Source organism: Camponotus vicinus, unplaced genomic scaffold, assembly GCF_025532165.1.
Source record: "Camponotus vicinus isolate PSW18456_S1 unplaced genomic scaffold, iyCamVici1.0 SCAF_7, whole genome shotgun sequence".
Taxonomy (NCBI): domain Eukaryota; kingdom Metazoa; phylum Arthropoda; class Insecta; order Hymenoptera; family Formicidae; genus Camponotus; species Camponotus vicinus.
Genome location: NW_028141979.1, coordinates 13,414,162 through 13,441,852, shown reverse-complemented (window position 1 = coordinate 13,441,852; position 27,691 = coordinate 13,414,162). Strand labels below are relative to the sequence as shown.

At 36.3% G+C, this 27,691-nt stretch overlaps 2 protein-coding genes across 9 annotated transcripts in view; both read right to left on the bottom strand.

Moving 5' to 3' along the window:
* Positions 1 to 27,691, bottom strand: part of Dhc62b (Dynein heavy chain at 62B) — an 835,389-nt gene that overhangs the window by 188,629 nt on the left and 619,069 nt on the right. For all 8 annotated transcript variants that reach the window (XM_083104284.1, XM_083104287.1, XM_083104288.1 and 5 more), the window contains one exon: positions 20,422 to 20,917. In XM_083104284.1, coding sequence (XP_082960410.1) covers positions 20,422 to 20,917 — 496 coding nt within the window. The remainder of the gene's footprint in view (positions 1 to 20,421; positions 20,918 to 27,691) is intronic.
* LOC145974974 (uncharacterized) lies at positions 13,900 to 15,030 on the bottom strand. The gene has a single exon (XM_083105110.1). The coding sequence runs from the start codon at positions 15,028 to 15,030 to the stop codon at positions 13,900 to 13,902; it is 1,131 nt and encodes a 376-aa protein (XP_082961236.1).

The following is a 27,691-nucleotide window of genomic DNA, read 5'->3' as shown; positions in this document are numbered from 1 at the left end:
TTAAGAAAAGTTACATACAAAAATTTTACCCGAGTTGTATTACAATTTACACATCTTTATTATTCTGAAATATTTAATTTTGAAATTAATCATAAGCTTTGCCAAGTAAATTCGGAACGAAAAAAATTAAGACCGAAACGACTTACAAAAACTTGGCGTGCTCGAGTCACATTATAATACACATAATTTTACAAATTTACAAATATACATAATTTTACAAAGTTTGCGAATTATATACATGTAATTAATTTCAATTATAGATTAATACGACCCGAGCACGCTAAGTTTTTGTAAGACGTTTTGGTCTTAATTTTTTTCGTTCCGAATTTACTTGGCAAAGCTTATGATTAATTTCAAAATTAAATATTTCAGAATAATAAAGATGTGTAAATTGTAATACAACTCGGGTAAAATTTTTGTATGTAACTTTTCTTAAATCCTTTAATTCCAGGTCTACTTAGTAAAACTTATGACTTATCTTAAAACAAGTCAATTAGTTTTTCTCTTTTAAATTCAAAATTGGCGATTAATACAATCGATGTTATTGCAGTAAGTGTTAAATGGTTTTATGACTTACTATTTGTAATCTAATATAAAACCCGCAATATATTAGTGCTATTTCATATATTGTACAAATATTTATTTGGATCACACATAATGTATTTTTATATATTATACAAAGTATTGAACTTATTTTGAAAATCATTTTCATTTTGTCGAGAATCTATAGTACATAAATGCAAGATAGAGTTTGTGATAAGTTTATTGCAAATTACAAATCCTATCAATTGTTTCAATGTACTTGGCTAGTTAATTATTGATTTCATATTTAGTTTTAATCTTTTTTTAGGAAAATTATATATATTTTTTGAAGGAAAATTTTTATAAATTATTTTTAGCGATATTTTTTTATTAAACGTTTGTTGCATACAAGGTGGAATATTTTTTATGTACTTGGTATATATTTATTCGATACTAAGGATATTAGTTTTTCTGCAGATAGACACATGTGTTTGTTATAATATAATATTTCCTGCGCAACTAAATATACATTTTCATATGGAATGCTGATATTTGATAGTATATCAAATTTTTTTCCCTAATATAATATAAACTTAGAAAGTCCTTTGATTGATTATCTCAGACCCGCACAGCACCTTTCATTGTAAATATATATTAAATACGTAACAATATTGCATTTACATTGCATTTCATTTCATATCAAACATAATGTATTAAATACGTAATTAGCGCAATAGATATATACAGTGAAATATCCAAGTCAAAATATATATATAAATAACATGCAGGTATGTTGCGCATATTATATAAATATATAAATGTATCAAACACGTAGTTGATACAAATTTAATAAAATGTAAAAGTAGCGTATATATTCTACCTGGCGTATAAGCTTTTGCTAATAGTAGTTAGCACTAGGCGGTTTCTAACGCAGGGATCTCAGGAGGGGTGAGGAGCGAGGGGATCTCAGCGGCGCGGGGGAATGACGTCACGCAGGATGGAGGGGGGATGACGTCACGCGGGACGGAGGGGATTTCGGCGGCGCGGGGGCTGCGGGGCGGGGGACGCACGTATAAACAAAAATGGCGGTATTCCTTTTGGGTCTCTCTCTATCCCTCCCTCTCTCTCGCTCTCTCTCTCTTTCTCTCTTTATCCCTTTATCTTTCTATCCCTCTCTCTCCCCCTCTCTATCCCTCTATCTATCTCTTTATCACTTTTATCTCTCTTTCTCTCTGTATTATCGCAAGTATACAATATTAGTCATAAACTTATAATTTGAGATATTTCGGGGTCCGACGTTTTCGAGCAATCTGTGAATCATAGCGAGATAACAACACATTTTCGAGATATTTCGGGGTCCGACGTTTTCGAGCAATCTGTGAATCATAGCGAGATAACAACACATTTTCAACCCTAGGTTCAGTTACAAAAAAATTTTTTCTTTTGTGCTCCCAACAATCTCTGAATATCCCTCTCTCTTTCTCTCTTTATCCCTTTTATCTCTCTCTGTCATCTCTGTATTATCGCAAGTATACAATATTACCAGTTAATAAACAATATAAATAGAAGTATTCTTTGAAGGATTGGGTGGATGGAAATGCGTGCGAAGAAATTACGTCATGATTTAGACTTAAAACTCTTTATTTATGTTTTATATATATTTTTCTTACGTACTATGGACTAAAAACTAAAGCTGCCAGTTCGCAATCGACGAGTTGATGCTTGTTGAAAGCGTCACTCGCGCGTATTACATTGGATATTTCTTTCGGATTTATTACAGTGGACGCGATATTGGAGAATTGCGTAAATTTGACATCAACTGTTTGGATAATTTTATCCAATCGATCAAAAGTTACATCTATGCATTGATCGAGATCGAACATACGATGTAACGTCGATTCGACCATCATCAAGCATACGTTTGAAGATTCGAGACTTATGAGTTTGACGTCGTTAATCGTATGAACTCTCACTGTTAGCGGTCCAACGCTTATGAAATTGTAGTCATCTTTAGAGTCGTTCCGAAGTAAATTTTGAATATTGCGACGTTGCTCGTAGAGTCCCTTCCACGTTTCGAGAGATAATATCAGTTCCTTTCCTCGATGATCTCCACGTAACTCGGTGGACCCACGTTGATACCAATTTCGAGGAATTTGAATTCCGTAGCTGTCAATGCGTATCGTCTACCTAGTATACGAACCGCACGACGCTCCAACGAAATGCTACAGAAAAATTAAAATTAAATAATAGTAATAATACAATTTGTAAAAATCGAAAAATAGAAAAAAAGTTAAACGAAACTTACTCGTCACATTTGTTCTCAAACGATGAAGTTTTATTACGACTCGGCACGTAATTATTCACGCGTCTTCCGCGATGCCGCTGCTGCTGTTTCTTTCGACGTAGTACATTTCTCTGGGAGTTATGAAAAGTGAACCACGAGAGCGGTGTTAACGCGACACTGATCGTATAAGAAATAACCGAATATACATAACGCTCATCTTCCAAAAGTATAATGTGATGGGGGGATCAATGCTTCTAACGCTCTGAAATTTAGGAGAAGGGGAGACGGCGCTCAGATAAAAATTCTTAGAAACGCAAGGAAAGAATTAGGGAGGGGAAATAAGAGATAAAACATATTAATGTTTACATTTTTTTTATTTTTCTTACAATTCTTTCTGGCGTTGCGACCACCAGTTAAATATTTTGAATACATTTTGTAATGCACAATTCTTAAAATGTTTACACATCGCATACTATTGGTAATATCTAATTTATTTAGAGAATCAATATCTTTATAGTCTGCATCCAAGGTTTCAATAATATAGCCGTTTCCCACATCGCCTAGTATATCGGTCAGCCATTTTCGCTTTTCAAGTCCTTTAACGTACACGATAGATGATTCTTTTTCGTGTATCGTACCAACGACTGCTGTTGTAATTACATGCTGAGCCAAGTCATATGGAACGTTTCCGTCTTCCCATTGTAATCCGTGATGATTTCTAATCACCCATAAAACTTGACGTTGCTCAGATTTTGTTAGCACGCTCCACGGTACAGGACTTGCGAAAAAATAATGCGAGAGAACATATCCCTTCCTCAGGACTGCCGCTTCTTTCACGAAGAATAGTTTGTCGATGATAAATCCTTGCAGATCCACAAACGTTGATATAGACATGACGAGATCTCTCTCTCTCTCTCTCTCTCCCCGATGCATCAGTCGAGAGGAATGACAAACTCTAAAATCATCTCGCAGCACTTTGATTTATATCCTCCTCCCCTCTCTCTTGTGTCGATGTTATCGCTTAGGTGATTTTGCGTACAACATTGCTCAATGGATTGTACTGGATCACATGATCGTGTATGATGAGACAGTACGCAGTGGTATTCGCCGGCACGTTCTCCTTACATTCGAATTCCAATCTCACATCCACGGTTGCGCTCTTGACCGATTCGTTTTGTCGAGAACAATCGATAATCACGAACGGACCCTGACGTTGAAACTCATAGACGGAGAGACTCGGCTCGAGATACTCGTATCCGTAATAGTTCTTGCAGAAGCGCGCGTACGTGTCGTACAGAATGGCACATCTGCCTTTATTGAAATCCAGATTCATATCGTCGTACGGATAACATTCCGAATTCAGATAGAGTTTCACGTTGATTAATTTGCAGTGGTCGAATTGAGTCGCATTCTTAGTCAAGGAATTCTTCCGGCCTATTTGCATAGCGAAGATAACGTATCGTGGTTTCTCCATTTGAGTCGCGGTCTTAATGGCCCACGAATGCTTGGTTGTAAGCTGCAATAGCGGATACTTGTACAGATCCCACGAGCGAAAACCCATGCTGAGATATCGCCCGCTTTCCAGAGCACGCAGCATCGACAGTTTTTCGATCTCGCCCAACAGCACGTGAGGCATTCACCATTGTATCTTGAATATGTTTATCACAGACTCCAGCGTTTTACAATTCATAAACAGACAATTATTATCGTTGCGCGATCGTATTAAGATCAATTCGTGACGAGCGTTAATCACCACTCGTTTATAATCCTCGCAAAATCCCAATAACATGTGGAGCGGTACGCAAAAATTGAAATGTCCATTCTCATAGGTCAACGGATCCCAGCCGGCGTTTTTCATAATCACGTTTCTAGCAGATGATGCCGTTACAAAGTTTTTGAGCGTAGTAGTTATTCCTACGTTTCTATTGCGATCAATCTCAACACCATCGAGTTCGTATCGAATCTCATCGAACATGAATGCGACGCAATTATTTGCCAGTACCGCATCACTTTCTCCTTCAACTGTTGCTCTGTTTTCCGTTAGTTGTCTCTCGATGTATAGGAAACTCTCGTACGGCAGCGTATACAGATCCTGTTGTTGTATGGGTATTCTTATCTCGTCACTGTGTCCGAACGTTGTATTGGCGAACGGGTTGTACGTGTGAGTCTCGAACTTGATGATACGATTGTTAAAGATCGGTTCATCACCGATGTTGAGAATGTCGGTCATCGTTCAGCTGTTTCGCACCGCAAATCCCAAAGATTGTAAAAACGCAACGTTCGATGCGCTGAGTTTCTTTTTCTTGGATGATTTGATATTAGCGAACGTCGACGTTGTTGTTGTTGTTGTTGGTGGTGTTGCTGGTCTCGTAAAGATTGCGTTATCTCTCACGTCTTTCGATCCGTTCAATACGAGCATCTCATACGTCGCATACGTACGTGCAATCTTATGGTGATCTCTTCTCCTCGAAAATCGAGCAATCGTCCATTCTGGTCGACAACGCGTAACGTTAAATCCGTAATGCTCCGCGCGATGATCGGCAGGTAAATGATCTGGGCAGGCGTTTCCGATATGTTATATCCCGGTGATACCCTCGGTGAAAATTCATGTATCGTATGAACGAGTATGCCGTTGTTGTACGCACCCGCGGTCACGTTACACTCTATACGGATAATATTCACGTTGAGAATGTTAATCGGTATGTTTGATTCGTACCATTTTCGCGGCTCGAGAATACGATTCGAGAATCCTAGCAGCGATCCAATGTTGTCGGGTTTGGTAAAGTTTATTCTGTAGGCACATTTGATCTCGCTCCTCATTATATTGTAATTAGCGCGGAGCACTATCGGATATTCACCATCTTCATAGTCACCGCCGTCAATGTGTTTCTTATCGCGATGTTTCCGTGAAATTGCATGTTTCAAAAATTCATGTATATTTTGCAACTCATACGATCCCTCGGGAATCTTAATTTCCTCGTCGTCTTTGCCAAAGTAAAATTTATTATTCGAGGAATTCACATTCGGTATCGTGTGATAAGTCTCAAAATCTGTTAGACCGAGCTCGGCGTCGCTCAAATCTACGGTGGGAAAGAAATTTGCCGTGAGAACGCTACTCTTCCCAGTCAATGTGAACGTCATAGACGTGTCGACGAAACTGTTTAACGAATACTGAGTTAAATAGCGCAATATCTGTCTTTAAATTCACATGCATCGACCGTTCGAAGAAACTGCAAGCACAATTGTCCGCAGATACTCTGATCGTAAGTTTGAACAGGTGTGTAATTGTACTGTATCTTCATTACGTTTCGTCCGAGATATCGCACCAATTCATTCGGTGGTCGAAGATTGCCGAAACTGTCGAAATATATAGCGCGATTTCCCCTCTTTGCATACGCTACCCAATGAGTACCTGGTCCTTCGACGCTATCCAAATTTACGATGCCGCTCTCGTTTTGATATATATCACCGATCGGTAACGAGTTGCGCATGAAAACACCTCTAAAATATGGAATGTGCATACGTTTTGCCAGTTGTAGCAATTGTATTTTGGTAGTTGCGCCCTGCGGTATTTTTAGCGTCTCTTTGACGTTTTTTTTTTTTTCTCGTTGAGGCTCCTCGTCCGTATTTGTAAGGAGCGAGATATAATCCGTGACCTTCCATGGCGCGATTGTGACGTGGCATCTCTTGCAACTGACGTTGCGCGGCTTTTCCGTCGTTCACCACTTTCGCTACACCAGCCGCTCCACCGATCAGGGATCCGAGCGCACCCAACATTGGTAGAATCGGCAATACACCGCCGCATTTCGCTACCGGAAGTATCCGTTTCTCCACCGTTTTTTTCTTCGTCTTCGTCTTCAGACCATACCGAGCTTCATCTTGGCTTTCATCGCTGCCCAGACAGTTGTGGCGGCGGCTCTCTCACCGAGAGTCGAATCTTTCGCAACGATGCGATTCCGCGCTTTCTCAGCGAGTATCCTATCCGCCGCGTGTCTCTCGGTGAGATCGTTGCTCCGAGAGTATGCTATATCGTGTTCGCGACACGCCGCGTTCAATGGATTTATACCTCGATCGCCTCTGACTAATCGCTTTTGCAACCGCGTGCCTGGTCCGCAAAACTGATAGCCGGGAATATGGAATTCGATCGGAAGTGCGTTTATCGCGTGATTTAATAGGCCTCTACCTATTTTCGTTGACATTCGCCGCAATTCTTTATCAACGGCGCCGGACCGTCGATGTGCATTTCCTGCCACGGCTGATTGTAATGTTCGTAACAGCGACGATACGTCTGAACCTCCGGATCCGCTTTTATGTGTTCCGGAAGTTTGTCCCACACGTAGTGGACGTAATCACCGCACGTTCTCAATAGAACTGCTTTCGGCACAAATTGTAGCTGTTCGACGCTCAAATCGCGAATATCGGAAGGATTTGTTAGCAGGGTGAACATTTTTTCTCTACTGAGCGACTCGTGATTTCGCGCACCTATAAATAGGCAGGCGTTCGATCCAATCAGCAGTATTGAAAAAATGAGATTCGTACGACAACCTTTGACGATATGCGTGACAAATTGCGACAACAGATTACGATCAATGGAGGACAACGCGGAGATGCGCAGGCACGGTACGATGCTACCGACTACTATACGCGCGATCGTTTGCGGCCCCTCGAATTGTGGTAAAACCAACGTTCTGATAAGTCTACTGGAAAGCCCGCACGGTGTACGTTTCGAGAACGTGTACGTGCACTCGAAGTCGCTGCAACAGCCGAAATATCGATATCTGGAGAATTTGTTGACGCCGATCGACGAAATCGGCTATTTTACGTTCTCCAATAACAGTGACGTCATTCCACCGAGCGAGGCACGTCCAAATTCGATTTTCGTCTTCGATGACATGGCGTGCGACAAGCAAAATACGATAAGAGAGTACTTCTCAATGGGTCGTCACTCGAACGTCGACTGCTTCTATCTCTGTCAGACGTACGCGAGAATACCAAAACATCTTATACGCGACAACGCGAACCTGCTGATCTTGTTTAAACAGGACGGTACCAACTTGAAACACGTGTACAACGATCACGTGAATACCGACATGTCGTACGGGGATTTCAATGAATTATGTCGTACTTGTTGGCAACAAAAGTATGGATTCCTAGTGATAGATAAGGATAGCTCATTTACGAACGGGCGATACAGAAAAGGATTTAACGTGTTCGCGATACCGCAAAACGATTAGTCGCTGCCGACACACTCTGTCGACATGACTGAAAGCGATAATATTCGCGAGCGTGAAAAGATTGCGAGGGAGATTGAGAAAACGAGCGAATCAATCCGCAAGAAACATCGCGCTTTGAAGACCGGTAAGATCGACGACGATATCGCGGTCAAGACCCATTTTAGGTCTATTATCGAGCCACTACAAAAAATCGTCGACAACTCTAGCTTAATCGCGGTGAAAAACGAACCGGAGAGTAACGCTGACGCTATAATTAAAACGTTACCCATCAAGCGGTACAAGGAAGAAGAGGAAGAGGAGGAGGAGGAGGATACGACACCGAAAAAGAGACAACGATTGAAGGCGAATCGTTTATCGACACCGCATACATCGGATGAACCGCTGATAACCTCCACACCGTCCGCGACAACGAGAATCGTACAACCCACGATACCCGAATCACTCGCAATCGAAAATGTTTTCGAAACCACGGGCAACCCGCTCGAATCACCATCTGTTCGAAACATGTTACAAACGTTGGAAGGTCAAAAAATGTTACGAGAGCACTTCGGGCCACTGGCACAAAAGTACATGGGCGCTCTCCTTAGTGGCGACAAAAAATACCAGATCGATCACGTGTACGGTGTCTATTTCGACGAGAATGAAATGTGGCTCGGTAACAAACGATTCGACATCGGCGCAGATGACTCTATAATCATAGACAAAGTGAGGTACATTGGTACACCTGGATTATACGAGTTGATCTACAAGAGAATTCTCGATGATGACATATACACTGAGGAGGATATGCAAAAATATAAGAGCATATTAATGGTGACGAGTGCGCATAAACGCCAATATGATGCGCAAGGTCAATTAAAGAGCAACAGGGGATACAAGTATAAACACATAATTGCACCGTTGATGTCGATCGAATCGAAAAAGAAAAAATGCGGTACGGGAGTATTCATGCCTCGCGCGATGACGCTAACCGACAATAAGATCGATTACGTGCACTGGGACGATCCCAACGAGCTAGTGGATCGTCTACGATTGCTCGACGCTTCGCGCCGAGCTGGCCACAACGCTCACGACAACGAGATCCTGTCGATCATCGATGAACTTCGCGAAGTTGGTCTTATTATAAATTAAACGGTGTCTCGACAAAACTGATCAGTCGATCGACGTCACTCGCATCGAGAAAAAAAAATGCCCATCAACAAATTTGGATTATTCGAACGGAGAAATGAAGCAATTAGAACAAGCGATCATTGGGGTAAATCGGTGACAAGTTACTTGCGTTAAAACACTCTGTGTCGCGTCGCTACGTACTATGACGCGAGGTCGCGCAAGATTCGCCGTGTAGCGCATCCTGAGGCTGATACCGATGCAGTCAACAAACTGTACGTGGAACAATGCGTTAAAACGTTGAAGAATCAGCAGAAAGAATCAGACGAGAAGCTGACTGCGTTCGAGAGGGACGTGCGAGCTTTGCAGACTGCGATAAACGAGCTTCGGCGTGCGATTAACACTAATTCAGAAACGGCTATCAACCTGTAATGAGCGGCTGTAGTGAACGGTTTAGGAGCGGCTATTGTACAATTATTAAACATCTGCAAAGGTTTATCGAACGGGTTGGGAACGGCTATCGAACAGCTATGAACGGCTATCGATCGGCTATCGAACGGTTATCAAACAGCTACGAACAGCTACGAACGGCTATCGAACGGCTATCGAACAGCTATGAACGACTATCGAACGGCTATCGAACAGCTATGAACGGCTATCGAACGGGCCAAGAACGTCTAGTAACGAATGATAAAACTCACGGTGATACTCGAGGCACACATCGTTTGATCGACGAATCGAAACAACGATGGATCGGCGATCGGGAATAACCGAGGAAGCGAAGAAACAATATAGTTTAGAGAAACGGCAGTTGGTGAACGAATTGCACGCGCCGGCAAGAAAAAATTTTCCCCGAAGACACGTCATAGTGCGGGGATACGATGACCTGTGGCAAGCTGACATTGTCGAGATGCGTCCGTACTCCCGTTTTAACAGAGGTTACCACTACATACTCACAGTCATCGATGCGTTGAGCAAGCACGCGTGGGCCATACCACTCAAGAGTAAAGGTGGAAGCGAGACAGCTGACGCTATCGCCGAGATAATTCGAGATAGCAAAAGATGTCCGAAAAACTTACAGACTGATATGGGGAAGGAATTTTATAACGCTGACGTGCAACGGCTCATGCGGAAACATGACATCAATCACTATTCTACATATTCGGTATTGAAGGCATCGATCGTTGAGCAATTCAATCGCACGCTGAAAAACGACATGTGGAAGATGTTTACGCTGAACGGATCTTACAAGTGGATCAGTGCGTTGCTGCGACTCGTATCGGATTACAACGCGCGCAAGCATCGAACGATCGGTATGCGACCCGTCGACGTTACTCCCGCGATCGCTGAAAGACTCTTGGCTACTGTGTACAACTATGTAAATATCGCGGGTCCGGCGAAATTCAAAGTAGGTGACTCGGTACGCATTAGCAAGTACAAGACAGTTTTCGAGAAAGGTTACACGCCAAATTGGACAACCGAAGTGTTTAAAATTGCAAAAGTACAGCATACTAATCCCGTAAGCTATCTACTGGAGGATTATCGCAAAAAATCTATCGCTGGAGCGTTCTACGAGTATGAGTTGCATCGCGCGAATTATCCGGACGTATATCTCGTGGAGAAAGTACTGCGTAGGAGGGGTAACGAGGTTTACGTGAAATGGTTGGGATTTGACAATTCGCACAATTCTTGGATACATAAAGACAATGTGATTTAATTCATACAGTGTTTATTTTTAATTTTCTGGAAAAATATGTGTATAACATATATATAATATTTGAAAATATATATAAAAATCCTTATCAATATTCCTTGCGATAGTACATGTATTTTTAATATAAGATGTATGAGATATGCATTACATAAAAATATATGAAATATAAAAAATACCAAAAAATCTTTATTAATATTTCCTTTAGTAGTATATTGTATCACACACACACACACATATACACACATTTTACATTTAATATTTGAAAAATGAAAATATACATAAAAAACATGAAATATAAATGTGTAAGATATGTATTACATAAAACTATATGAAATATAAAAATACAGAAATATATATACATGGTTATGTGCAAAAATATATACAATTAATAATAAACAAAATATACATTTATTTACAAAGGTATGCTATAATGTCCCCATGGTAACGTGTCAGTCGAATTAGGTACGATATACCGCTTGTCATCGTACGGACTCAGAGCAATTTTCGTCTCGCGGACGGTATACACTTTGTGCAATTTCGATCTTATGCAAGATTGCTGTCGTGTCATTTCTATTTCGTCATTCAGACATTGCGTGTAATCGTCAAACGTTATCGTTCTCGCGACAACGTTACTCTTGACACCTTTAACCTTCTTCGTATCCTTTTTCCCGTCCACTCTCACCGCGTACATCTTTGCTCTAAGCCCGACGAATTCGGTCATTATCGCGCCGTTATTTTCATCTTTCATTAAACCCGGTACTTTTTTATTCACGAGCGGTATACCGTACACGTTATCAATTGGATAATCGCTCGTATCGAAACTAGCGATATCACGTTTCATATTTTCATAGACATCTTCGCACTCAATGTGGTATGTAAGACTGTCTGTGTCGGTGTACATTACCCGGCATTTATCACGATATAGCGGTGACATGTACTCATGATGAAATTCGTACAAGCACGTTTTAGAAATGTCTAGTATGCACATGCCGACATAGATTGGTTTATAAAATTTTACTTCAAGTTTGCGTAACTCTATAGCAACCAAATTTTCCGAAAAGACGCTTCTACTATGAAAATTTGGTTTCGCCATCATTGCTTCTGCTCCGTATCGTCCGTCCCACTTTGTTAATAATTTTACATCGACACGATTACGCACATTTTCCATTGTCTTGCCAAATACCGCGTTATTCATCAGTTTATATAAATTTTTTTCAAAATCATTTTTCGAGTGTTCTAAACTGTGTATTTAATTCGATATAACTGCGAAGCCACGGAGATTGTGTAAATTGTAATACGCGATGTATTTTTGTAACGCGAAGGCCGTGTCGCGTACATTGCTGTAGGTTACGGTAGTGTATCACGTAACACTTCTTATCGTATAGCGTTGCGAGGAGTTTGTCTTGCCGCTTGCCGGGCGGCTTGTCGCGTGTCGGACAAAACGGAAGGTCAGTGTGCGTATCGTGAAGATGTTGCGGGAGATCGACTTCGAGGATATAACCCGTAGGCGAATCTAACGCGATCGATATTACGTCAAAATTCGACACGTCGTCGACCCATCGAAAATCGGCATAGGGCAACGGTTGACACATTGCCCATCCGTACAAATTATTTACATCGAAATACATCAAGTACGACGATGGTTTCGATGGGTCGTACGATTGTTGCATGTACTTGTTATTAGCGCGCGCGTATCTGTTGGAACACTGACTCAGACCACCGCGTATACCGCGTTCGATAAACATGACCATGTCGATGTCGGTAAGCAATTCGAACGTAATCTTTGTATGCTTTAACATGGCATCCCACGTGTATCCGGGAAGAGTATAATAATACGCGGGGTCGAGTCCGTAACTTTTGATGCAACTATCGCGAAAGTTTTCAAAAATATCGGCTAATAACAAGACGTCGATTTTCAGGTACAAATCGCTATACTCGCCTAGCGTTCGAATGGAGAATCGCGTCCAGATGTTCTCGGCGTGCGCGTAATCGCTCTCGGATATAGTTTCACCGGTCAAAGAACTGTAAAACGATTCGCGCGGTGGTAAACACGTATCTTGCAACCTATCTACAGAGTCGACGTATTCGTACGGAAAGACGCCTTTCCGTGTTAATAAACTGAAATTTTCTGCAGATAAATTTTGAAATTCCGATTTTAAAATTTTGAGTTTGTCTTTGTCTAGATAAGATGCCAATTTGTCGAGACTTGCCGTAAGAAATTTGTACGAATCGATAAAACTTAATTTTATATAATTTTTCCAATTGTCTTGTGCAACTTTAACAGTTTTTGTAAACGATATATATTTTTCCTTGGTTATCGGAAGTAATTCGATTTCCCCTTCAAATGCTGTGGCTATATCCTCGATAATGAAATGCGCGTCGTAACCGGATAAATTGTGAAAGACTATCGGAATATATAATGATTCTTTGTAATTTAGATTGCAATTTGAGTGCGCGGGACCCCTATATCGCCCGGTCAAATGACAATGATCGCGTACGCGTATATCGTCTTCTTGCGTAAACGGTTTTTCGCATATATGACAATGCGTTGCGCTGTGAAATTTTTCCCACTCGTCCGATGTTAAATTTACCATGGAGACATTTGTAGTCATTAAAATAGTCTTTACACGTAACGCTAAATTTTTAAGTTCTTCGGCGAACCACGCGATACAATCAATACTGCGGCGAGAATGGTACGCGGATAACGAGTCGTCGAACGAACAATGCATATAATACGCTATACTAAACACCTTATGATGCTGATAATTTTTTTCTTCGTCAGTCTTTGTCAACGCACATTCCAAATCGGCATAGATCACAAATGGAAGCCGCTCTTTCCTCGGTAGTTGTTGAACTCGAGCCACTTGTCCTTTTCGCTCGGCAATCGGATAGCGCAGTCGTTTATTTTTCCGCAGTCTACCGTATGTGACTGCAACTTGTCCTCCGATCCGAAATAGTGCAAGCATCTGTAAAAGAATATTTAAATTAAAGATTTATGCAATGCATTATATATTTTATAATTACATAAACTATTTAAATTATACGTACCGATCACAGATATATTTTTGATTCTTGTGTTTGCTCAATTGTGAACTGACAAGTCGGGAGAGATTCTTGATGCACGCGAAATGTCCGACGCTGTTACCGTCTTCCACGTACAACAAGTTGACGTGCTTATCTCGTTTCTGCTCCGAAAGACGTATCGGAACAATGCTGTTCTCTTTCTCGATGCTGTACACGTTGATGGAGATATTGTTTAAATGTTCAAACTTTTTTAGTTGGTTCAACGTCATCGGAAACTCAATATTTTGTACATTTAACACCGTCGTATAGTGGGGATATGAAGATTCCCGATTCGTGTCTCTTTCAGCGGGGTATAGAGCGGCCACTGCCCACGCGAAACACGCATTGTCTCTAGATTGTACATTAATTACAGCTCTCTTCATCATAATTTCTCGCGGCAATTTAATATAACATCCCGCGCGCATAGGATTATACTTATTTATATTTACAGTTAAATTCTGTATTCGCGACAATGCCCAGCCACTATCGCGTTCCTGAAATTCTTCTAGCAATGCTAGGGTGGGCTCGATAACGCTGCGCTCGTACCACTCGTGTAAATCAGACGTGCGAAAGAGTTCACAGTTTCTCGTATTGATACTTTTATTCGCACGCTTATCACCCGACACAAATTCACCGTTGAATATAGTGTTCAATTTTACACTGTTGTATCTTCTTATAACGTCTTGCACTTGCTCGAGCACGATGTCTTTGGCGTCCTCAAGAAATTGACGAGGTTCTATATGGTTTGCGTTAATCACAGCACCGGTTAGAATACGGTTATCGAACGCGGTATCAATCTTGCGCCACACAAGTTCATTTTGATGCGCGCTACATCCGGCACCCGCGTTATTGTCGCCACTGTAATTACCACCACTGGGCATAAACTGTCTCTGCAATCGAGTCTTTGCACCTTCGAGTCGCGCGATCCGAGCAATCAGCGATTGTCGATTCCCGATCGATACTCGCGGTCGTTTGATCCGACTTTGCTCTTCCAGCGACTCGATGTACTCGTTGCATCGTTGTAACCATGCAAAATATTCGCCCAAGGTGGCAATTTGGTTGAATTGCTCCACCAGATCGCGTTCAGTCTGTTCGATGTTTTCCATTTTATATATAATCACACAATATATATATATATATATATATATATATATATATATATATATATAATCACACAATATATATACAGGGTGAGCCATTTTAATTAACGCACGCAATTATTTCGGAAACAAAGCATTTTAGAGAAAAATGTTTCAGACAAAAGTTTTATGGTTTCGAGGGGGCCATAAGATGGTATCATTGGTTTGACACTGAAGAGTCATTTGAAGGTCACGTGAAGGTTACTTCAATTTTTTTAAATGGAACACCCTATATATTTTTGCACACTATTGTAGCTTATCTCGAGAGCTTTCCAAAACACTATAATTAAGTACCTTTTCGTTAAGTACTTTTTGAGTTATGAGGCTTGAAATAATTTCTTAATTTTACATAAACCGTAAAATATCTTGTAAAATATTCATTTTTCGATTATCTTACCTTAATACTTTTACGTACAAAATAATGAGAGGAATCAATTGGTGTAAAGAAAACACATAGTTGTTTTTAAGAAAAAATATGGAATTGTTAATTGCAAATTACATATTTTTTCTTAAAAACAACTATGTGTTTTCTTTAGACCAATTGATTCCTCTCATTATTTTGTACGTAAAAGTATTAAGGTAAGATAATCGAAAAATGAATATTTTACAAGATATTTTACGGTTTATGTAAAATTAAGAAATTATTTCAAGCCTCATAACTCAAAAAGTACTTAACGAAAAGGTACTTAATTATAGTGTTTTGGAAAGCTCTCGAGATAAGCTACAAGAGTGTACAAAAATATATAGGGTGTTCCATTTAAAAAAATTGAAGTGACCTTCACGTGACCTTCAAATGACTCTTCAGTGTCAAACCAATGATACCATCTTATGGCCTCCTCGAAACCATAAAACTTTTGTCTGAAACATTTTTCTCTAAAATGCTTTGTTTCCGAAATAATTGCGTGCGTTAATTAAAATGGCTCACCCTGTATATACGTATGTGTGTACGTACGTGTGAGAGATTAATTTATTAGAGTATAGTGCGGAATAGTGTAAAAAGGAAGAGAAGTGACACGTTAAGCAGTCAGGTTACTTGTTTAAAAACACAGATTATAAGAAGTAAATAAGAGTAAATAAATAAAAGTATAGTGCAGAACAAGGAAGAGAAGTAGTGTGTAATAATGTATCAAGGAAGAGAAGTGACATATTAAAAGTTATTATCAAGCGATGCAGTAGCGTCGCGACGCCAAGTACATTTATTAGTATTATATAAAGTATATATAAATACACAAATTTGTGACACTTAACGACAACCGAGTGGACTGTGAATTTTGTAATATTCATCAATCAAAAGGTAAATATTGTGAAATTTTTCTCATTTCTGTTTAGAGATAATATATTTTGACATATTATATATTAATTTTAATAAAGAGAATAGACAGTTATCATTTTGTGGAATATAATTATTATGTAATTTATAATTATATATACAGGGTGTCCCATTTTAAAAGTTCCACTAGATTATCTCTTTATAGGAAAGCATTTAAGAGAAAAATGTTTTAAACAAATGTTGTTTGGTTCAAAGGGGGACATAAGGTGATGCCATTGGTTTGACCTTGAAGAGTCATTTGAAGGTCACATGAAGGTCACCTTCCATTTCTTAAATGGAACACCCTATATATTTTTGGATATTCTTGTAGCTTATATCGAGAGCTTTCCAAAACACTATAATTAATTTTTTTTTCATTTAGTACTTTTCGAGTTATGAGGCTTGAAATAATATCTTAATTTTACATAAACCATAAAATATCTAGTAAAATATTCATTTTTCAATTATCTGACCTTAATACTTTTATGCACAGAACAATGTGAGGAATCAATTGGTGTAAAGAAAACACATAATAGTTTCTAAAAAAAATATGTAATTTGCAATTAACAATTACATATTTTTTCTCAAAAACAACTATGTTAATTTTTATATATCATACAAAGTATTGAACTAATTTTGAAAATCATTTTCATTTTGTCGAGAATCTAATACATAAATGCAAGATTGAATTTGTGACAAATATTTCAAATTACAAATCCCTATCAATTGCTTCAATGTACTTGGCTAATTAATTATTGATTTCATATTTAGTTTTGAATTTTTTTTAGGAAAAATATATATTTTTTGAGAGAAAATTTTTATTATAAATTATTTTTAGGGATATTTTTTTATAAACGTTTTGTTGCATACAAGGTGGAATATTTTTTATGTACTTGGCATATTTTTTTTACCTTTATAAGGTTTTTTTTGGTATTTATGTACTTGGAGTATTGTTTTTGTAAGGTCGTTTTTTAGTTTTTATTTTTACATTTTATAATATTATGTGATCGACAAAGATGTCTTTTATATAGAAAGTTTTCTTCATAAGAAGATTTATTATTGTATATTCAGGTAGTTGGCCCGACTATCGGCAAACTTGTTTTCTTTATGTTTGCATGTCAATTGTTAGGCTCATTTGAGCAATAGCTAGCTATTTTTGACATATTGCATCGTGAATAGTGCAGAAAATAGTTAAACAATGCCAAGTGATAGTGTCACTGTCAAAAATTCTTTTTGAGAGTGAATTAGAAATAGAAGGATATTCAGAGAAAGAACGGTCTCTCTCTTACAAATGATATGATATATGAAAGAAAATATATAGCGAATAATAACACAATATATATAGCGAAATAAATAAATAAATAAATAGATTAATAATAATAGTGATAGATTAATAATAGCTAAACGAATAAATGAATACGAAAATATTGTTTTCTTATAAATTTGTTGTACAATCGCATCCATGTAAAAAAAAGTTGGAAAAATGACGATTAAAACTTACAAATATGCAGTATTTCGGTGGTAGTCCGTCATCTTACGTTCTCGCAAACTGACAGCTGTAGTTAAAAAATGTGTTTACAATTCGGTACGAAAGAAACATGGAAAATTTTAAACTCATTTTTTTAACAAATTAGAACAATACAAAGCGCGCGCTTCGTGCGCGTTGTTTCTTCTTTTTCATTGTACATTTTTAATGATATATTCACAAAATCATACAGAATGTGTCAAAGTCTGGAAACGGCCATTTATCTCCGAAAATAGTCCTGTGGAAAAATGTTTCAGACAAACGTTGTAGGGTTTTAAGTGGCGCATTACATAATAATATTATTATGACCTTGAAAAGTGTTGTCAAGGTTACGTGAAGGTCATAAATTTTTTTTCAATTTCTTAAATGAAATCCTATTTTTTATTACATACTTTTATAGCTTATCTTAAGCTTATCTTAATTGTTAATTGCAAATTACATATTTTTTCTTCGAAACAATTATGTGTTTTCTTTACACCAATTGATTCCTCTCATTTTTTGTACATAAAATTATTAAGGTAAAATAATTGAAAAATGAATATTTTACTAGATATTTTATGGTTTATGTAAAATTAAGAAATTATTTCAAGCTTCATAACTAGAAAAGTACTCTATGAAAAAAATATTTTATTAATATTTTAGAAAGCTCGCGAGATAAGCTATAAGAATAAACAATAAAAAATAAGGGGTTCCGTTTAAAAAATTAAAGGTGACCTTTATATGACCTTCAAACAATTATCCAAGATCAAACTAATAGCATCATCTGATGTCTTTCTTCGAGTCAAACAACTTTTGTCTGAAACATTTTTTCATATTTAAAGGCGTTTTCGATATCTAGGGGTTGGCTCAACGTCCATGAGCAGGTAAAGCGCAGTAAGCTAAATAAAAAAGTCTTTTATCATTTTGCAATTTTTGCAATAATTGAAATATTAAATAAAAAATATTGGCATATGAGCGTTGTTCGGATATTCTCGCGATGTAGAGCATCAAGTATGCGAACACATGCCCCTCACGTAATCGCGGCAATCGTTCGACGGCGACAGGCTCGAACGCCATCGCGTCCCAAATCGATATCGGTGGTACCATCCCAGCGCGCCCCTTTGAACATATCTTATTTCACACCGCCCCGCATCCTCTCAAGTACATATCGATAAACAATTGCGACACGTATGATTCTAGGATCATAGGCCAATCAAAGGATTGCGTGATCCTGCGAGTCGATGATTGATTGATTTTGAATCAATCGAATGTTCGCGCGCGAACCGTATCGCACGCACGAAAGTCTAAGGCTCCGGCAGCCAGAGACCGTTGAGACGAGCATCTGTGCGCACGTGTCGGCGACAGTCGTTATACATTGTATTCTTCCAATATATTCGTCTAATTAACATAGGATCAATTGCAGATTATTGTTAATTATTGCATTCCGCAGTGCAAAAGCGGAATCGTGTGTGAAGTTCGGGCATCGTGTATTTAAAATAACGCAAAAGCCGACTGAGAGAGCCGGAATCCGTTACGATCGATTGAACATTCTCGATCCACATCACTCGTACATGGAATGGTGAATCCTTGCCAACCGCGTAAGTGAATCGTGATCGGACACTGCTCGGAAGTTTAGTGCAAAACTAATCAGTTCGGCTAAATATACGAATTATCATTAATCTCCTTATGTACTCCCTCGTTCTCGCGTGCTTTTTCACTCGCTCTTATTCTCGCGCGCTCTCGCTCGCTCTTGTAGTGCGCTCTCACTCGCACCCGTTATACATTGTATTCTTCCGCATTCGCCGAACGAGCTCTCGCCGTTAATTCATAATTAACGCGTTCTTATTGTAGTGCTCTCGCATCTGTCGTTAGCATACTCGCTCGTGTCGTCAAATTGCTCTTGTCGTAAGCGCTAACACTCGCTCGTGTTGTTAGCGCTCTTGTTCGTTTAGTTATGCGCGCCTGGCGATCAACCGAGACTCGCCCCCGCGACATTTATACAATTTGTCTAATCTGCATTGTGAGGCATCAACTTGCCGAGAAACTGTGTACAAAATTGTGAACTCTTTTTGTGAACATTGACTATTTCGTTTGACACTGTTACCAAAGAATAAATGTCTTTGTGATTGATCACGCGATCTTATCCGTTTTCCGTCCGATCCACTGTATCCCTATCGGGATAATTCCAGCTACGGAAACTTTCTCGCATAATCCCGCATAAGCGCACATTTCTCGCAGCTAGACTATGGGATGTATGCTCTAGATGTGCCAATGACGAGTGTCACACAACATAAAGAGAAAAAAATCAGGGTGTATACGGCCAACCTTTTGTTGCTATATGGCATTGACACTTAACACACATAATTCACACGTTAGCGCGAAATGCGCGCTTAATTTTTTTAAATTAATATTTCAATAATTATTACAAAAATTGCAAAATGGTATATTTTTTCTGTTCAGTTACTGTGCTTTACTCTCTCACAAGTATTGGTCTAATCATTATCAACTATATTGTGTGTGTGTGTGTGTATGTGTGTATAAATACCTTGTTCAATCGCTCGTTCGATAACATCCATATAATTGTGATCGATTAGTTTCACAATTTTGAGGTCGTTGGTTTTTTCCATATTACGGATCCATTTATTGGTTTGACCCTGCGGATCAATGAATAAGCTCCATCTGTTCGAGTTATCCATTATAATAGCATTTTCAATAGAGAATGCATCTCGCGGCAAACCGAATATGTTCCAAGAATTTATCTTGATCTCCGAACCCAATACTTCGACAAAGTTATACTCTCGCGAGCAAGGTATATTCGAATTTATTACGTGCATCCGCCACTTTTCCAAACTTTCAGCCCGAAAGGTGGCTGTGAAAGATCCTAGATATGCAATTATACCGCAAGATATCAGTATATCGCCAGGCAGTGCTTCAAACGACATTTGCAACTTCTTCGCAACTGTAGTCCAACGATCCTTTTCTCCGCCTAATCCGCTGATCAACTTTTCCGCACGAATCAATTTATTTCTACAACTCGTCACCTATTACAAACTATCGTTAATATGTTTGTATGATACATTAAGATAAAAAATATACTATTTTTTAGTTGGGAAATGAAAAAGTTTATACTATAATTTTTTATATAATAAAATAAAAAAAAGAAAACGGAACAGTTTTTGGATGGTTTTGTCTTTAAAATAATTTTTATATAAAACAATAAAATAACATCATTTACATAAAAAATTAATGTTACCTGTTATCTTTATAAATTTGAATAATTTACAATATAAATTTGCAGAGCTAAAATATAGCCTAAATATAATAAATACAAAATATAGCATAAGCATATATAAATATTTAAAGAACCTTTTTTTAAATGAATAATAAAAAGTTTTAAATTATAAAAAAAATTATTTTAAACTTATTAAAAATTATTTTAAAATTATTAACAAAATTTTTTTATTTTATTAAATATCAAATATTATCAAATATTATCAAATATTTTCTTAATTAAAAATTATCTTTGTTTTCAATAAAATTACTTTTATTCATTAATTAAAAATTATCTTTGTTTCAATAAAATTACTGTTATTCATGAAAATTACATATATGTATAAAAGCAATAATTATTAAAATATTAATTAAAAATGATTGGCTAATAAGCACGCATTTCACGCGATTAGGATATAAGATATGCGATCTCTAGGCGTGCTAGAGGCCTGTACCTCACAGCAACAAAAAACAAGATTCGAAGTACTCACGGTCAACTTTTTAATATATATATATATATATATATATATATATATATATATATATATATATATATCCTAACAGCACACATGTCCTAAAGACGTCCATAGAATATCTAGAGAACAGCCAAAGGATATTTTATGTCCTCTCGATGACCTCTGGACATCTTTTGGACATGTGTGTTGTTAGGGTACATATATATATGTATATATATATATACATATTACATATACATATACATATTACATATACATATACAGGGTGATTCAAAATAACCCCTGTGTCCCTGAAATGACATATTCTTGAATCAATTCTAAGACGATTTTTCCTTCGGCAAAATTTCGTCCGAAGCTTAGTTTTTGAATTATTAAAGGAAGTAGTTAACGTATGACGGGTCGAATACAAGAGGCAGGCAAGGGTGGCGCGATTCACCGTCAGACGCGGCAGCTTACGCGGGGCGCCTGCTGCGATCAGCTGATCGCTATACACATACAGACACACATGCGAACACATACATTCTCTGTCTGCTGTCAGTCTGTCTCTCTCTCTCTCTCTCTCTCTCTCTCTTTCTCTCTCTCTCTCTCTCATTCGCTCACTCACCTGTAAATTTTTTTTCTTTTTTTTTTACGAGAGAGGGGAAAATGCATTTTATGCATACCCACCGGTCGATCCAGTGAGTTATGTGGGACTCGAGTACCAAGTCGAATTACCAACTCGGTACTCCCTACCCACTAAAAACCCCTCTCTTTTCACGAATTTCCTTTAACACACTGTCCCTCTGACTTCCCGAGATCTGTTTTCACATAACGTCAAAAAATAGTTATTATTACCTTGTTCGATGACTTTTGATGTATTGCTGTAATTGCTTGAAGGAGAAATGAATTTTCCGATAGATCGTACGTTCTCAAATTTAACGTAGATATCACGTTGCAAAAGACAAGAAATCCACACTAAATTATTAACTGAAAGTTTTTCTTCTTTCATGAACTGTATTCTTTTATTAAACTTTAACGTAATCACATTTATTTACTCACTCGATGAGACGAGAAATTTACTAATGACTCTATCACTAATCACTATTAATCACTGTCGAATAATAATTGTTGGCGATTAAAAATCACTCGATGAAAGAAACACGCGCGGACACGTTACTACACGACGCGACGACGCGACAATGCGACGATAATTACGACTCGGCGACTGCAAGCAATTTTTTGTCATGGTAGGTTGCGGTAGGTTAAGGTACTACTGGCGCTATCGAACGCGATCATGTGTTCGATTGAAGAATGCGGTAAACATAATAAACATTTAACATGTTAATATTATTATTATGTTAAATGTTTATTATGTTTACCGCATTCTTCAATCGAACACATGATCGCATTCGATAGCGCCAGTAGTACCTTAACCTACCGCGACCTACCATGACAAAAAACTGCTTGCAGTCGCCGAGTCGTAATTATCGTCGCATTGTCGCGTCGTCGCGTCGTGTAGTAACGTGTCCGCGCGTGTTTCTTTCATCGAGTGATTTTTAATCGCCAACAATTATTATTCGACAGTGATTAATAGTGATTAGTGATAAAGTCATTAGTAAATTTCTCGTCTCATCGAGTGAGTAAATAAATGTGATTACGTTAAAGTTTAATAAAAGAATACAGTTCATGAAAGAAGAAAAACTTTCAGTTAATAATTTAGTGTGGATTTCTTGTCTTTTGCAACGTGATATCTACGTTAAATTTGAGAACGTACGATCTATCAGAAAATTCATTTCTCCTTCAAGCAATTACAGCAATACATCAAAAGTCATCGAACAAGGTAATAATAACTATTTTTTGACGTTATGTGAAAACAGATCTCGGGAAGTCAGAGGGACAGTGTGTTAAAGGAAATTCGTGAAAAGAGAGGGGTTTTTAGTGGGTAGGGAGTACCGAGTTGGTAATTCGACTTGGTACTCGAGGTCCACATAACTCACTGGATCGACCGGTGGGTATGCATAAAATGCATTTTCCCCTCTCTCGTAAAAAAAAAAAAAAAATTTACAGGTGAGTGAGCGAATGAGAGAGAGAGAGAGAGAGACAGACAGACAGACAGACAGAGAGAGAATGTATGTGTTCGCATGTGTGTCTGTATGTGTATAGCGATCAGCTGATCGCAGCAGGCGCCCCGCGTAAGCTCCCGCGTCTGACGGTGAATCGCGCCACCCTTGCCTGCCTCTTGTATTCGACCCATCATACGTTAACTACTTCCTTTAATAATTCAAAAACTAAGCTTCGGACGAAATTTTGCCGAAGGAAAAATCGTCTTAGAATTGATTCACGAATATGTAATTTCAGGGACACAGGGGTTATTTTGAATCACCCTGTATATGTGTGTGTGTGTATATGTATGTGTATATATATATATATATATATATATATATATATATATATATACATATATATATATATATATATATACACTATTTTCTCGATATTATATTAAGTTAAACATGTGCGCTTTTTTCTGATTTTGTTCGTTTTTTATGTTCTGTTCTTTATATTCTCTTATATATCATATTATCATATCTATCTTTTTATATTTATTTTATATGTCTATTTTTTTCTATAACTATCCTCTGTTATATCTGTCATATTCTTTAGAAATGTACAAAATTTTCTTTAATATTATATTAAAATAATTATTTGTACATATGTATATATGCATGTAATATTATTTCATTGTGTATAATATTATGTATAATTTTTATTTAATATATAATATTTGATATATTTAATATAGTATTTCATTTAATTTAAAAGTAATATATATATATATATATATATATATATATACATATATATATATATATTCTAAGAAAATATTTTTTACATTTCCTCTTGACGGAAGAGACCACCGCCTTCTCGCGATTTCCATAGAGCAACAACATGTACGATGTTTATTTACAAATTGATAAAATGTTACACATGCTATTAGAATATTATATTATTTACTAGAAAATATTATTAATGTATGTTCTATTCTTTATATTTCTTTATATTTTACATCTATCTTTTTATATTTATTTCTTAAGGGAAAAACGTATATGTTTGCCAAGAGTGGATTTTTATCATTTATTCTCTTTCTATCCTTTATTTTTCAAATTAGTTTATATCTTTTATATACAAAATAAATTGTAATTAGGAGATTTATTTTATTTATTTAATTTTTATTTATTTAATTTATTTAAGAGACATTTATTTTATTTATTTAATTTTTGACAAGATTAAAGATTTATTTTATTTTACGTGTAAATTTTACAAGTTTTTACGCGAGATCTGATAAACGGATCGGGCCGCTGACATACGATTCTCGAGGCGTTAGCTATAGCTCGAGAGGGAAGGAGACAGTAGATAGTACGTCTGCACTCTTCTACTGCCCGAACGTAGCCGAGCGCCGAGCGCCATATGTACACGGCTCCCTTTCTTTGTGTGCGCGACGGTGCCGAGCGTGCAGGGGCTCATTTCTGGCATCACTGCCTACATGTCAAATTATTATTGTTGATTATTGAAAATAAATTGTTGTGAAAAATTGTAATTATTGAAAAAAGTTTAAATAAACATGGATAGTATGGATATATCTGAAGAAAATGTTCCTAAACAGGTAAGCTTTTCTCTCTTTCTATTATTAATAATATTTTTATTTGCAGCAAAATCATAATAATAATAAATAATATAATATAATATAATGAGGGAAAATAATCCTCTGCATAGCCATATAATTATGATTATATGATTTTTCTACAATCATTCTTGGCTACGCAACAAATATATAAACTTCTATGATTGCAGAAATACTATAATCATAATTATGTGGCTACGCAGAAGATTCTTTCTCACATTATGTTATATTATTGTTGTATTATTTATTAATAATAATTATTTTTATTTGCAGCATAGTCATAATAATAAATAATGTAATATAACATAATGTGAGAGAATATAATCTTCTGCGTAGCCATATAATTATGATTATATGATATTTCTACAATCATTCTTGGCTACGCAGCAAATATATAAACTTTTATGATTGCAGAAATATTATATAATCATAATTATGTGGCTACGCAGAAGATTCTCTCTCACATTGTTATATTATTTATTATTATGACTATGCTGCAAATAAACATAGTTATTATTAATAAATAATACAACAATAATATAACATAATGTGAGAAAGAATCTTCTGCGTAGCCACATAATTATGATTATATAGTATTTCTGCAATCATAGAAGTTTATATATTTGCTGCATAGCCAAGAATGATTGTGGAAATATTATATAATCATAATTATATGGCTATGCAGAAGATTATATTCTCTCATATTGTTACATTATATTATTTATTATTATGACTATGCTGCAAATAAAAATAATTATTATTAATAAATAATATAACAATAATATAACATAAAGTGAGAGAAACCTTTTGCGAAGCCATAAATGATGATATGATTATGATGGTATGATATTTCTGCAATCATTCTTGGCTATGCAACAAATATATAAACTTCTATGATTGTAGAAATACTATATAATCATAATTATGTGACTATGTAGAAGATTCTGTCTCGCATTATGTTACATTATTATTTTTATTATTGTAGCTATACAAATATATAAATTACTATTTAAATAATATACTTATATAAGAATAATTGTATACAATTTATATGTATTATATTTATAAATATGGATAATTTTCTACATAACTGTATTTCTTACACATAAATTTATATATTTGTCTATATAATTATAATTATATTGCTATACAGAAGTTTATATATTTGCTGCATAGCTATAATTATTATTATATATTTAAATCTAAATATTGTTATTATTACTTCTCTCTGTCTCTTTCTTTCTCTCTCTCTTTCTTTCGTGATACATTTATTAATAAAAATATTACAGAATACTTGGAAGATTGCAGAAACACTTAGAAAAAGGCAAGGCATATTGAAGTCGCATCGTAAGTAATGTAATTATTGTTTATTATTATTATATTCTGTGTTACATGTTAGATGATAATAATAATTAAAACTGTACATATGTATAGGATGAAGAAATATGAAGATAAAAGAAGAATAGCAACGCATGATGTTATATATATTGGCTGCATGATTGCGCCGCACTCATAATGTGCATACTGGCAGCAATATTGCGCCTTACTATCTGCGAAGAAGAATCGAGTAAAAAAAGGTCATCGATAGACTATATATATCCAAATTATAGTCACAACAAGAATAAAAGAGAGAAGAATTTTAAGAAGAAAGAAGATAATTATTTATAATAATAAACAGCATGGTTGCACTACATATACTGGCTAGAGTTCCTCAAGTAAGAGTTAGGATACCGCGTGATGATTTCTGATTGGTCGCGCCATTTATAGAGAAGCAATGAGTGAGAAAGAGACAGAAAAGGAGAAGACCAAGCTATTCGAGACATGTCACGGTAAATAATGTATAGGTATGTATTAAAAATAATTCAAATATAACAAAGAATTAATTTTTATATCTATTTCATTTCATATAACGATTATTAAGTGATATTTATTAATAAAACGTATTCTTTTATTGTAAATTTATAAACTTAAAACTGAGATATAACTAACCTTAATGTAAAACTTTAAACTTATATAAAAACTTATATATAAAAATAGTTTGGAAAGATAATTTTAAAAATTGTTACAGATAAAATGCCTAGTTGCGCAGCACAATAATAATAAAGCAGCACAATAATATAAATTAAAAACAAAATATAAATAATTCCAAGTAGCAAACAAATGTATAAAAAAATGTTTCAAACTTATTTTCAAAGATATTTTTAAAATGGTAAAATAATTGGATAATATCCCTTTTTATTCATTAAAAGAACGTTTATTTTAATGTTACTGTAATATGAATATTTATTTAATGCTTATTAAATATTTATTTTATTAATATTTAATTAATATTTTATTAATGAAATATCAAATATTTAATAAACGTTAAATAAATATTTATATTACATTAACGTTAAAATTTGCTACTT

Bases quoted from the DNA above. Each gene is read 5' to 3' on its own strand.
- LOC145974974 (XM_083105110.1), bottom strand. From the start codon at position 15,030: ATGGAAAACATCGAACAGACTGAACGCGATCTGGTGGAGCAATTCAAC.